General features: G+C 51.2%; 3 protein-coding genes across 3 annotated transcripts; 2 read left to right on the top strand and 1 right to left on the bottom strand.

The window, feature by feature from the left end:
* Positions 1-616: 616 nt before the first annotated feature.
* BROUX77_001015 (uncharacterized protein) lies at positions 617-2,308 on the top strand (the record flags this gene model as incomplete). Its single annotated transcript, XM_073745398.1, has 2 exons — positions 617-922; positions 1,040-2,308. The coding sequence occupies 2 exons, from the start codon at positions 617-619 to the stop codon at positions 2,306-2,308; spliced, it is 1,575 nt and encodes a 524-aa protein (XP_073609250.1).
* A 1,345-nt stretch (positions 2,309-3,653) lies between these two features.
* BROUX77_001014 (uncharacterized protein) lies at positions 3,654-8,339 on the top strand (the record flags this gene model as incomplete). Its single annotated transcript, XM_073745397.1, has 2 exons — positions 3,654-7,600; positions 7,676-8,339. 2 exons carry the CDS (start codon positions 3,654-3,656, stop codon positions 8,337-8,339), a joined length of 4,611 nt encoding a protein of 1,536 aa, XP_073609249.1.
* Positions 8,340-9,338: 999 nt separating this feature from the next.
* BROUX77_001013 (uncharacterized protein) lies at positions 9,339-12,597 on the bottom strand (the record flags this gene model as incomplete). Its single annotated transcript, XM_073745396.1, has 2 exons — positions 9,339-11,779; positions 12,555-12,597. The coding sequence occupies 2 exons, from the start codon at positions 12,595-12,597 to the stop codon at positions 9,339-9,341; spliced, it is 2,484 nt and encodes an 827-aa protein (XP_073609248.1).
* Between the last annotated feature and the right edge of the window lie 1,270 nt (positions 12,598-13,867).

The raw sequence follows: 13,867 nt of genomic DNA, 5'->3' as shown, positions 1-13,867 counted from the left end.
AAAACAAACAAAGGCTGTGTAAACATGGTGGACGTGTCGCTGGAGATTGGCCAGGGGAGAAGAAAAAGAGCACAAAATTGCTGGCTTCAAGGAGGTGTGTCCTGGAGCAAAAACAAGCAGCACAGTCAGTGGTAATTAGAGATAATTAGCTGGTTACTTGGAGTATCACAGTGTTGGTATGATGGCTGTAAATACATATGTACATAGATACACATGAATGTCCTCCCTGCCCTGCTGCCCTCTCGCTACGGCAGCCCCTGGACTGTTAAACTGTTGTGCTGAGCCCGTCCGTCACCTGGCCACTTCGCCATTAGCTTAGCCTGGCCCCCTTCCCTTCCCTTCCCATTGTTTGTTTGCCTGATCGTTTTGTCGTTAGCTCCCTCCTGATCTCAAGTCTACTTTACTCCCCCCGCATTGGAATCTGTATCTGGCTACGCTTGCTTGTGCTTTGCTTTCTTTATCTGCCATTCCCACGCCCGCCTACAGGCTGTGACCGCTTACACCGTCCGACGCGCACATCAGCCAGCTGCTCTTCTCATCGCCTCTTATCCGAATGCTATATTAACAACACACTGCATTGATCCCTCTGCGCAACATATACGCTTACTGCCACATCATGTCTTCGTCGACGTACAAGCAGTTCCTGGCTGCGCCCAACTCGTCGCTGCTTTCGGGCGATGCCACGCTGCACTACATCACCACCACTACCACTATCTCGGGCGCCGAAAACATCATCAAGCACCTCAACACAGTTAGCAAGCAGGTCAAGAAGAAGACCGAGTCTGTGCTGGACGAGGTCAACGGCCGCGGTGCCAGTGTTGTCCAGCTTGAAACCACCATCGAGTTTGTCACCAGTGGCGGTCCCTACGCGCCAGGCCTAGATGATAACTTCCTAGCCGACCGCACCATCTCGATGCCCATTGTATGACGCCTGCATATACCCGCCATTATTGCCCCGTGCTCAGCTCTGTGATGTGCAGCGTTGCCCACACAAGAAACGAACCAGATGTTGCTAACGCCGCAATGCTCCCTACTATAGACCCATTTTGTCCACTACGATAGCGAGGGCCGCATTGCCCAGATTCGCCAGCAATGGGACCAGGGCGCCCTTCTCAAAGACCTTGACATCATTGGAAAGTCTGGTCGCAACTGGCCCATCCCCACCCACGGCGACCAGTTGCGTCTTATTGCCAACTGCGTCAAGTCCTCGGACAAGGCCATGCCCTCGAGCAGCTACGAGGAACGGACTTCGCGCCCGCAGCGGCCCCGCGATAACTCGACGCTGTCGCTATTCCGCGCCCGCGAAGACATTGAGAACGAGGCCATGCCTGCGGTCGCATCGCCCTATGCCGGTAACCGGCCGCAGCAGCGCTCTCTCCATCAAATTGTTGGCAACGAAAGCGACTCCGAGAACGAGTTTGACAGATCTCAGTCTCCGAGCAGACGCCATCTAGCTAAGGCTGGCGCCTCTAAGAATGTTGCCGCTAACCGCGTGTTCAGCGAAGAGGAACTTCCCCCTAGCCCCCCTCGCCAGGAAACTGGCCGTCCCCAGTCCCGCGTGAAGCCCGACCCGTCCAAGTATAACCACTTTGATTTTGACGACTTTAACACTCCGCAAAAGGTTGTTCCCAGCCGCGGTACGCGCTCTCTCAATGCTCGCCACTGGGACAATGACCCCAGTGAAATTCCAGAGACCCCTGTTGGTCACGGCAAGAGCCAGCCCAAGCCCCGCCGCGAGACAGAGAAGCATTTTGAGATTGAGGATGATGGCCCGGTAGTTCCCCGCCGCAACACACGCCCCCGCGGTACTGTCTCCAACGAGACTCAGGGCCTGTATGAGAACCATGTCTACAGAGAGGATGGTTCCGCGCCTACCCCCGCCCCTCGTGAGATGTTGAGATCGGATGTAGCTCACCGCCAGAAAGACTTCCAGACCAAGTACAAGATGACGGATGCTGCTGGCGAGAACACGCCTCAGACCAAACGTCCGCTACCGTCTGATCGCAAGAAGGTCCTCGAGAACATGGAGCCCAACTGGGAAACGGCTGATGTCTCGCCCGTGTCCACAAATAAAGAAAGCATCCGAGTTGCTGGAAATGGCATGGGATCTCGCAAGAACGTCTCTGGCGCTAAAACGGGCGACAGCGGCGGCATTCACATTGCTGGCGACGGCATGGGTGGCCCCAAAGGCACCAACCGCGATTGGCTCTTTGGTGGCGCCGCCGATGACGATGAGCCTGAGGCGCCCAAGCCCAAGCCCAAGCGGCTCAACAACCGTAACCAGCCCAGCGAGCATTGGGATTTCTAGGATGCTGGAGAGAAGAAAAGGATGCAGAGCAAGCTCGTAAATATTACGGCGAAAGAGCGGTGGAAGTAACTCCGCTGTGCTCTCAGGACGGGCCTATTCTCTACAGTGCATTGATTTGTAATTTGTTTCTTTAGTGAGTGTGTGTAGCTTATGATGATCAAATTGTTGTGTTTATAGACTCGCTGCTAGTACTCTTGACATGTGAAGGAACAATCGTGAATCTGTGGCGCCTGTGGCTATGTGTGGCACGGACGGCAGTTGCACACGACAGATAATAGCTGTCGATCCAAAAACAGGCCAAGGGGCGTGAAGAATCCTCCAGCCTAGCTTTCAGTTATTTTTAGGAGCTGGGCTCTGGGGTTAGGGTTAGCCCGAACTGGCTGCCGCGATAAATAGACTCGTCCAGCCCGTTCATTGTCGTATATTCGCAACGGTGCTGGGTAAAGCGGGGCCGGCGGCGGGCCGGCCTATTTTTAGCGGGCACATAATGGCAGTTGGAGGGTGGTGGATGGGCTGGGCGAGGCGGTTGAAACGCAGGCCCACGAAAATGTGAGACCATCCGGCTGTTAGCGGATGCACGCTCGTCTCGTACCTGTGTGTACATACGCACATACATATTGTAACTCGTTCATGTATGTACTTGTAGCTTGGCCCTAGCCCGCCAAGGCATGAAGCCGGCAAAGAAAGAACAGAGCTAAAATGGGAAAGTGCGCCTAGGAGCACTGACGCTGTTCTGGTTTCATTGGTCATTGCTGTGAAAAAATACTTGCCTGATATACAAGGACTGGCCGCATATATGTTGGGGAGGTGTCGTCCTCTGTTGCGAGTTGTTGCCAGTGGCTCTTATTGTGCGGCCAGTGAAAGAAAAATCTGTTCTTTTCTTTTCTGCACCTGCTTCTCTTCTATTCCATCTTTGTTTTTTTCTCTTATCTCCTGCATTGCCTCTTCTTTTTTTGTTTGCATCATTCGCGGCTGTTTTGCAATTCGTCATCCTATCAGAAGCCGCCGCTCCTTCGACAGCGACCCTAGGGACCTGCGGGAAAAGAAACCACGAATCCCACTATATTCAATATTGCTAATCGTCAAGCTATCCTTCCCGTCAGAGGAGCTCGCCGTCTTCTGCTTCGCTTCTATTGTTTCTATTTTATTGCCTCTATCTTATTTTCTCCCAAAAGCAACTCAACTGCTAGCTATTTTTCGAGCTCTTTCGTCCGTCTTCCCTCACTGCCTTAGCACCGCGACAGCTCCATTGCTGCTCTATCCGCATCTCTCGACTCTCGATACCACAACCCAAAGTCCCTAAGCGCAAGTTGCCGCTGCCGCTGCCACCGCATATCCAACCACCATGAGGCTTGGCCAATCAAGCTTGGGGTGGGCAGCTGTGGCACAGTTGCTAGCCGCCAGCTCTGTGCTGCCTGGCTTTGTATTTGCTAAAGACGACTCGCCTACTATTCATTCCACAACCTTCTCTTCGCCGCCCGAAAACATCAACTACTTCAAGGGCAGCGACACCCTGCTATTCCACGATGTCGAAGCGAAAAACGTCTACAAATCCACAGATGGCGGCGACACCTGGGCCTTGCTTCCTGGCGTGCCTGAGGGCCAGGCCTACATGCTTGTCATGCACAAGTTCCACGATGATCGCGCCTTCGTCATCTCGGGCGAGCGTGAGCACTGGCAGACCTCTGATAAGGGCCAGTCATGGTCCAAGTTTGATAGCGGTGCCCTTACTAGTGGCCTGCGACCAGGCGTGATGCATTTCCATGCCGGGGACCCTGATCGAATCATCTTTAACGGCATGAAATGCGAGAGCATCTTCTGCGACGATATTGCCATGTACACCACCAACAGCTTCAAGGACGTTGGCTTGCCTCTGCGCGGCGACAACTCGGGTTGCTGGTGGGCCAAGTCCACTCCCGAGTTCACCACCGGCGATGATGAAATTGACTTGAATCGAGCCATGTGCGTCGTGCGCGACTTCTTCTCGCCCTTCAAGGAAGACCAGCGTCTTTTCTACTCCGACAAGTTCTTCGAGACCCATTCGGATAGTACCATTGACCAGACCGAAATCAAGCTACATGACGGCAAAGATGTGGTTGGTGTTGTCAATCTGGCCATGGTCAAGAAGTTTATCCTCGCCGCTACTGCATCTGTCGGAACCGATGAAATGGGTCTCTACGTCAGCGATGATACTGTCAACTGGCACCGCGCCATGTTCCCGACCACCCATAACCACCGCATCAACCAAGAAGCCTACACCATCCTTGAGGGCACTAACTACAGTATCCAGGTCGACATCATGACCACTCGCCCTTCGAATCCCATGGGTGTACTGTTTACGAGCAACTCTAATGGTACTTACTTCACCGAAAACCTCGAACACACCAATCGTAACATCCGTGGTCACGTCGACTTCACCAAGGTTGGCTCCATTGAAGGCGTATATGTTATCAACACTATTGAAAACTGGGAAGATGTCGATAAAGAGATTGATGTTGCCAAGGATATCATAACGAGTATTTCTTTTGACGATGGTCGCACGTTTGAAAAGCTGATGAATGGCGACGAAAAGATGAACCTTCACCTCATCACGGACAGTAACAAGAATGCTCCCCAGTTTGGAAATGCTGCCACCGGTCTTTCTTTGGCCAATGGAAACATAGGAAAGTACTTGACCGACATCAAGGATTCCGACCTCTATGTCTCCGACGATGCAGGCGCTACTTGGAAAAAGGCGCTTTCTGGCCCTCACATGTGGGCCTTTGGCGATCATGGTTCAGTGATGGTAGCCATTTCTGATTCTAATGCCGAGGATGTAACTGAGGTCTCTTACTCTCTAAATTATGGCGAGAAGTGGGAGCAAGTAAAGCTGCCTGATGGTATCAAGATGCAGCCTCAAGTTCTTTTTGGTGCGAGCGACTCATCTACGCTCAAGTTCATCTTGAAGGGTCATTCCGACGCCCACAGCAAGTACTACATAATCACTCTTAATTTTGAGAATCTCCTTGACCGCACTTGCGACGACAACGACATGGAGGACTGGCATGCTCGTGCCGACAAGGATGGCAACCCCTCTTGCATCATGGGTGCCAAGCAGACTTACCGCCGCCGCAAGAAGGATTCCGACTGCTTTGTCAAGAAGCCTTTTATCTCTTTTTATCCTTCAACAGAGTCTTGTGACTGTACCGACGCCGACTTTGAATGCGACTACAACTTTGTGCGCAACGACGGAAAGTGTGATATGGCTGGTCAGATTGTTGCCCCCGACGGCGTTTGCAAAGACCAAAAGCCCGAAGCTGTTTTCAAGGGCTCCTCTGGCTGGCGCCTAATTCCCGGAAACCAATGCAAACGCTCCAGTGGTGCCCAGAAAGACGATCTCATCGACCACCAGTGCAAGGACTCAACTGATGCCGCCCCTCCTCCTTCTCCCCCTAGCGATGACAACAAAGGTGGTGATAACAGTGATATTGCAAACGACAAGTTTGTATTCGAAACCCAGCTCAAGTACTTTGAGAAGGTCTATCTTGACCGTGGCGAGTCGAGTAGTCAAGATGACGAAACTGTCATTGTGCGGCCCTATGGCTTTGATCAAGGCGAGATCATTGTAGAAGACAAAGTTTGGTTCACTACAGATCAAGGCAAAACGTGGATTCCGATCCTGGAGGATTATATGATCCACGGCATATACCCACACGTCAACTTCAAGGACGCCGTCTTCATGACCGCTTCGGCCCACTCTGTTCTCGACAGAGTTGACAAGGTTATCTACACTATTGACCGCGGTTTGAACTGGCACCAGTTTGACCTGCCCCATCCCCCGATTTCAGGAAATCCCTTCTCTTTCCACCCAGACATGAAGGACTGGATTATCTTTATTGGCCAGGTTTGCGAGGAGGTCAACGGAAATTGTGTGCACGAAGCCTTCTTATCAGTCGACCGTGGTGACCACTGGAAGACCATTGCCCGCCAGGTCAGCCGCTGCCAGTTTACCGGCCATTCCGCCTACAAGTACCGTAACCAGAAGCAGATTATTTGTCTGGCTCGTGAGTCTGAGGGTGATAGTCCCCTACGCATTTCAGTCAGCAACGACTTCTTCAGCGAGGACATCAAATACCCCAAGCTGACCGACAAGGGCGGAAATGATATTGTCGTGAGACAGTTTGCTACTATGTCTGAGTTCATTGTTATTGCTGCCGAAGTTCCCAACACCCATAGCCAGCTTCTTGCTTTTGCTAGCATCGACGGCGAAAACTATGCCCAGGCTCACTTCCCTTTTAATTTCAACCCTGAGCACAGCGACGAATACACCGTTTTGGACAGCAGCACCCATGCTGTCAATCTATTTGTGGCCACTAATATCGATGATGGCCATGAGCGTGGAAATATCATCAAGAGTAACTCAAACGGCACTTCATATGTCTTGAGTCTGGCTGATGTCAATTGCGATGCCAACTTCTTTGTTGACTACGAGAAGATTCCCAGCGTTGAGGGTCTTGCCATTGCCAATGTCGTGGCTAATCCCGATAAGCCCAAAGAGGGTAAGCACATTCGCACCAAGATTACCCACAATGACGGTGCTGAGTGGATGTACATGGCTCCTCCTTCCAAGGATGTTGACGGCAAGGCCTTTGTATGCAGCTCTAGTACTGGCAACGATAAATGTGCTCTGCACCTCCACCATTACACTGAGCGCGATGACAAGAGACGTGGATTCTCTGTGGAGACTGCACCCGGCATTCTGTTTGGCGTTGGAAATGTCGGCCCCTACCTTGAAAGCATTGACAAGGCCGATACTTTTATGTCTTCTGATGGTGGCATCTCGTGGAAACAGGTGCGCAAGGGTGTCTGGACCTGGGAGTTTGGTGATCAGGGCTCGCTGCTCATACTCATCCAAATGAACAGTGGAATTAAGACAAACACCCTCTTTTATTCTATTGACCAGGGCGCCACCTGGACTGAGCATCAATTCCAAAAGGACGAGGCCGTGGTGACCGATATTACCACCGTCCGGAGTGGCACTTCCCGCAGCTTCTTGGTTTGGACCATGACCGATGACGACAAAGTATCTAGCACCCGCACCGACTTTTCCGGTCTCGCTATTCATGGCGCTTGCACTGATAACGACTACGATATGTGGAGACCCAGACACCCCATGCTGGACAACGACTGCCTATTTGGCCACGTTTCGCAGTACCTCCGCAAGAAGCCTGGTCGCAAGTGTTACAACGACCAGAAGGCGCGTCGTATACTGGAGTCGCTTGACTGCAAGTGCACCCGTCGCGACTTTGAATGGTAAGGAGCAACATTATAACGCCATGGCTCAAGACCCCATGAAATTCAATGCTAACATACCCAACTCTTTTCTAGTGACTACAACTTCGAGATGGATAAGCATGGCCAGTGCTCTCTTGTTCCTGGTCGTGAGCCTCAGTCTGCCAAAGACTTCTGCTCAGCCAACCCCGACGCTGTTGCCTTCTACAAGCCCTCAGGCTACCGTCGCATTCCGTTGACCACCTGTGTGGGCGGTGAAGAATTCGACAAGGTCAACGCCCCAGTTGCCTGCAGCGGTCACGAGGAGGAATTCAAGAAGGTGCATCGCACGTCAGGCATTGTGCTCTTCTTCGCCATCTTGATCCCCGTTGGCATTGCTGTCGCGGCTGGTGTCTGGGTTCACCGGAACTGGCACCGCAAGTTTGGCCAGATCCGCCTCGGCGAGATGGCCTACGACGATGACGATGACGAGTACGGCCTCGGTGCCCCATGGGTGCGCTACCCCGTCATCGCCATCTCCGCGACCGTCGCCGTCCTGTCTACACTGCCCATGACCGTGCAAGGCCTCTGGCGCTCTGCCACCTCGGCCTACCAACGAGTCAGCGGTGGCAGCGGCAGTAGCAGTGGCAGTAGTGGCGCGGATGGCTTTGGTGCGCCGCGGTTTACGACACGCGATAGCTTTTCGCGCGGGACTACCGACTATGGCATTGCCGAGGACGATGAGAGAGAGCTGTTTGGCGACGAAAGCGATGACGCGTAGATGAAACTGCGGTTCGGGAAGAAAAGTTACACGGGTAATAAAAGAGGAAAAAAAGGAAACGATGTGAAATAGAACAGGGGGAGGATTGTCTTTTCTTTTTTGTTTCTTTTATATAACTATATATACATGTGTACCGGATACCGACGTGGTGTAACCATGGAAAGGAGTGGTTGTATTGATGCATGGATTCCACAACCTTTGACGTTCTATTGCTTTTTTGTTTTGTCTTCTTCTTCTGGTCTTTTTATTCATAGGCGAATCATCATCACATTACTCTTCATTTTTTCGTGGCCTTGACTTTTATAACAAAGCCGAAATAAGTACAAAAAGTGTGTTTGTGTGTGGGGTGGGAAGATTGGTTGGCTTGAAGCCCAAGGCTTGCATTAACCATCAGTAGTTAGTTGACTAACTAGTGTAACTAACACGTCCATGTTAGTTAGTTACAGTGTAAGAGATGTTTTGAATCTGGATTGTGGTATCGAAGTTGGATTGAAACAGGGGATATCTACGAAGAAAAAAAAGGAAAAAGAAAAACAATAGCAAAACAGGAAAAACAGGACTTAGCAAAAGGAACAAGAGAAGAAAAAAAAGCAAAAGTTAACCAAGAAAACCTAGGAAGTATGTAGCAAGAAAATGAAGGAGGGGGGGGGGGGGGGGGGGAAGCAAGGGGGAATAGAAAATCAAAACAATTAGAAAAACAAAATCACGCTTAACAACATCAGAGCAGGATGAGTTCAAACAGACAGACAATACAACTCAGGGCAAGAAAATGAAACCCGGGAAAAAAAAAAGACAGCTATGGCAAGCAACGACGACATTAGGAAGTAAATGAGCCTAGAGACACATACTAGATAGAGTATGAATAGAAGGGGTGAAAAAAAATGAAGGGTAGGCGTGGTTCATGAAAACGTAGACAATTTGAAAATGTAAAGAAAAGGAAAAACAAAGAGGGGATATTTGGACCAGCAATATTCAACCTAGTACCAGGGGGGCCTTTGCTTAGTTGCGTCGTACGCGGTGCCAGATGCGCTTCATCATGCCACGATCTTGCTCGATGTCCAAGTCAAATGCTGCAAACTGTCGCTCGATGCTCTCCTTGGCAAACGACGAGTCACGGGACGACAAACCGGAGCCCGAGTTCATAGCATTGTTGCTGGAGAGTGGTATGCCAACGCAGGGGCCATCGACACTGCCGTTGTGGTTGTTGGTAAGTCCAAGGCCCACAGCGGTGATTGAAGTGGGACTGGATGGAGAGGATAGTAGGCCAGAGCCACTGAGACCAAAGTCCAGGGTCTGCGCGCCGTCACCTTCGTTCGGCTTGCCTAGTAGAACGGGAGAAGGAGAACCGCGGTCAAGGTTTCCACTGTTTGACAGACCAGGCAAAACCGAAGATGAGCCAATACTGTCAAACACGCTCGAAGAGGGTCCCTTGCGGTGTCCAGCAACCACTGGTGGAGATTGCCGGCTTGTTATTTGACTGGATGGTCGTGTATGTACGTGAACTGGGTGCTGAGCCTGGGACTGGCTACTCCAGCCATATATTTGGTCGTCATCAGAGCGCAAGTCAGGTCTGGTCAATGTCATACGGAGAGTCATTTCGCGGGAAGCGAGTGTAGTCTCAAAGTCAGCATGCGGCTTACTGCTCTTTTGGCCCTGAACAATGAGAACGGGCGAACGCATGTTAGTATTGGTGCTGGAGGCAATGCTAGCGCTGACAGGTTCGGAGCTAATGAACTTGGGCTTGATGGTAGATGCTGCAAGATTCAAGGTCTTTTTCTCATGCTCCTCGCGCTCAGTGTGCTTATCGGGTGGTGTCTGGGGCGTAGGAGGAGCTTCAAACTCTGGAGATGAACGCATGTCGTCTTCTACTCCGCTACACACAGAGGACTTGTCATCAGCAAGGAATGTGCACAGCTTGTCGTCCATAGAAAATTCGACCCGTGATGGCTTAGTTTTGGGCGATACTAGTGAGCTGGTGTCACGTAGTGTAGAGTCCAGAGAGAGAGGCAAAGCGGGAGACTTTGGGTCAGCAGCCGCAGCAGGGAACCCGTACTGGATAGCCTCATCAAACTTCTGCGGCGAAGCAAGGTATAATCTCAACTTGAGTCTCGCATTGGGATCGGAGTAGTGTGCGGTTTCGTCAATAGGACTAATGGGACTCATTTGATCATGAATCGGCGGTGTTTGTCGAGGTGTCATTAATGACAGAGCCCTTGATCTCCGCTTGTTATGGCGCACAGGACCATAGGGTCCAACCTGAATAGAAGCAACCGAGTCCTTTGTGGTAGGTCTACTGCCAGTTTGCACGGGGCGACTGAAGGGCATCTTGTTGATGGACAAGTGTCGACGAAATGAGGGCCGCGCCTTACTAGTACCAACAGGAATCTGAGATCTAAGGTTCTGGTGATAATCATCAAGATGCAGCTTCAAATCTAGATCCTCCTCCTCGTCCAACCACCGGAAGCTTTCCATAAAGTTTTCCTTCTTGGCCGACGATGATGAGTTTAGGGACGCCATGGGTGTGCTAAGGCTTGGTCTGTGGCCGCTCATGACGCTTTGCGAAGGCACTTTCCGCAAAGAGGGGGCAGCGTGTTCCATTTTGTGTAGAGGCGAAGGGGGGAACAGAGTAGCAGAGGCAGGCGTCTGGGGATACGTTATGGGCGAGTCAGAGCCAAAGTCACTGGGCGATATGAGCACAGTTGCTTGCTTGTGGAATGGGTTGTCGAATTCGACGTTGCCGTCCTCGTGTAGCTGCGTATCAAATGATCTACGCCGGCGAACAAAGCCACGAGAGCTGGTAGTGAAGCCGTCTTCGCCGTACACACTCTGGGGAGTTGGGTTTGAAGAAGGGCGACGATGGGTCCAATCAAGCACAAGGCGATCAGTAGAGGACAAAGTCGGGGCTCTAGCCAGCTTTTTACGGTGGCGAGCAGCAATGTTTTGCTCTTCTCGATCGAGGTGACGGCGTTGGATTTTGTCAGGAAGACTAGCGTAAAAGGAGGAGTTTAGAGAGTTTGCACGTGATCGTCGACGGACAAGGTCGCTGATATTGTAATTGGTCTCTAGCTTCCTAATACTCAGCTGCTTTCCAGGAGTAGGGAAGATCTTGGGAGACGGTGATGTCAAGTTATCGTCGTCGGTGGTCTGCTTAATTGGAGTATGGGGCAGGTTGGTGGCCAGGGCCGGTGAAAGGGTCGTCGATGGAGGCGGAATGTGAACCTGTAGCGCAGTAGGCCGCGGAGACGGAAACTGGTCGTGGGGGGAGGCTGATCGAGATTCTGAGTGTGGTTGAGATGCTGAGGTAGGCTGAGATTCAGAACAGGAAGTGTTTATGTGACAATCTCCAGTGGCATGGGCCTTGAAGAACTGTTGGCGTTCGCCTTCGCTAAAGTACTGCTCAAGGGGGCAGGCAATGGTTGGATTAGTGGTTGGCCAAAGGTCTGGCTGGAAGAAATCAAGGGGATAGAATCAATATAAAGACGGCAGGGAAAAGGGAAAAATAGATTGGAAAAGAGAATCAAGAGGAAGAGAAGGTCGAGGGATGAAAAGGCAAAGAAGAAAAGACAATACTTGCTCTCCACTGAAGGCAGGTGGCAGAAAAGGCTAGTGAGGTAGTTGCCGTATACAATGGCGGACGACGGACGGAGAATGAGGGGAAACGTGCAGGAAAAGGAAGGAAATATTGCAACAGGAAGGTGTATGATCAGAGGGGTTCCAGGAAAAGAAGGAGCAAGACCAGACAAGCAGGAGGTGACAGGCAACTGCCTTTCTTGCTTTTGCACTAACCAAGCGATACTACTGCACTAGAGCAAGCTAAGGCAGAGTTAAAATCATCTTAGGCAACTTGCTCATGACAGAAACAAGGAGTGGTCGGGGATTTCTAGCTCCTCGACTTGGTTGACTGGATTCCGAAGCTCAAGGGCACCAAATGAGTACCAAGAAGCAAGAAGAAAAAGAGCGGGATATGTGTGCGTGGGAGTAGGGAAGTGTGCAAAGGCAAGTGCTAGCAAGAATGGGGAAGGGGCAATAGAGCTGGCGAGCCTGGCCTATAAGATCACGCAGACGCACTTGCACTGGCTGGAAAAGGAAAGAGCCACCAACGAACAAACACAAGCACCCAGGACTTAAACTAGCAGGTACCTGCATCTGCATCTGCATCAGCATCTATTTGCAGTTACGCCTGGAGAGAGGTACAAGCCTTATGTACTTTGGTACCTGGATGCATGTGCATATCTACACTTTCTCCAGCATCCAGCATCCAGCATCTGGTCTTCTGTCTTCTGTCTTCTCTCCTATCTCCTGTCTGTCGCTTCAAATGCACATGCCGCTCTTGAACGCCGAAAATAAAAACACAGGCTCGCGCCTTCGTGCATTATGTTTGATGTGCAGTGAGCGTACTTTTTGTAGAAAGACAGAACGGTGTATGAAACGGGTTTGGGGAGTGAGACGGTCAGGCACCGCACCTTGAGCACAGATAACGTGCAGATCATCGGGATCAAAGCTTAGAGAAGCATAGTGTGGGAACCACACCACAATCCTGAGAACAATCACAAACAAGTTGTCTAGCTTTGTGACTGATTTCGTGACTGGTAGTCTCCCACGACTAATGCTTCGGTGGCCAGGGAGGGCCCTAGTAGCAAGGCAAGACAAGGTAAGCCTCGATGTCTGTGTCTGTGCCATTGGATACCGACCAGGAACCGGCCTGTTAGCCCTGGGGCTCCCATATATGAGCGAAGGAAGCCCAAGTCTGCTTTCAACTGATGTTGGGCCCTTCTTCCTCGAGTCCCTGCAAGGCAAATAGAAAAACAAGTGGGAAAAAAATCTCTTGTTCACTATTGCCAAAAAAGGGCGAGAGGAGAGCCAGAAAGGTGCCAGGGGCTTTTGCCTCATTGGGCCGTCGGACTAGCGATGTGCATGCATATGATTTGCAGGCCAGAGCATAAGTTGCACCGCACTCCATGGGGAAAGAAGGGAAAGGGGAACATGAATATGCAGGGGGTCTTGTTGCATGGGCCTGGGCCTTCTTTTTGGTGTGGGGACCGATACGCATACAATTTACTTGCATTGGCAAGTGTGTGCCTGAGCATTAGACTCGATAGCAAACACCGACAAAGGGGGCTGCCAGACTCACTCGAGGCTATGCACGCAGCGCAATCCAAATGGATGGCCCGGACCTAGGACTGGAGGGGACGGAAGGGCAAAAAGGAAACTCTGCTAGGAGCATCGGGGTGAAGAGCGCGCATTAAATAGCAAGATGGGGGAAACAGAAGGGATGAGGGGCCACTGCACATGTAAAGACTAGCTAGATGCATGGAAGCTCTTGTCTCTCGACTTTATCGCGCCGTGCAGATCAAAAAGATGGTGGACTTGAAGTTTCGAAAAAAAAGAAAAAAATATGAAGAAAAAGGGAAAATAGAATTGTCGAGGCCGGTGGCGGTCATGCTCAAAAGGGCCAAAGAAGCAATAGATCTGACTGTCAAAAGAGCAATCGACAGGCTAACAGGGGCCTCGGGCCTTCTTCCACGCCT

The sequence above is a fragment of the Berkeleyomyces rouxiae genome (assembly GCF_048999995.1).
Source record: "Berkeleyomyces rouxiae strain 22BRR77 chromosome Unknown BrBRR77_ptg000001l, whole genome shotgun sequence".
NCBI classification, from domain to species: domain Eukaryota; kingdom Fungi; phylum Ascomycota; class Sordariomycetes; order Microascales; family Ceratocystidaceae; genus Berkeleyomyces; species Berkeleyomyces rouxiae.
This window is presented reverse-complemented; position numbering and strand designations above follow the sequence as displayed.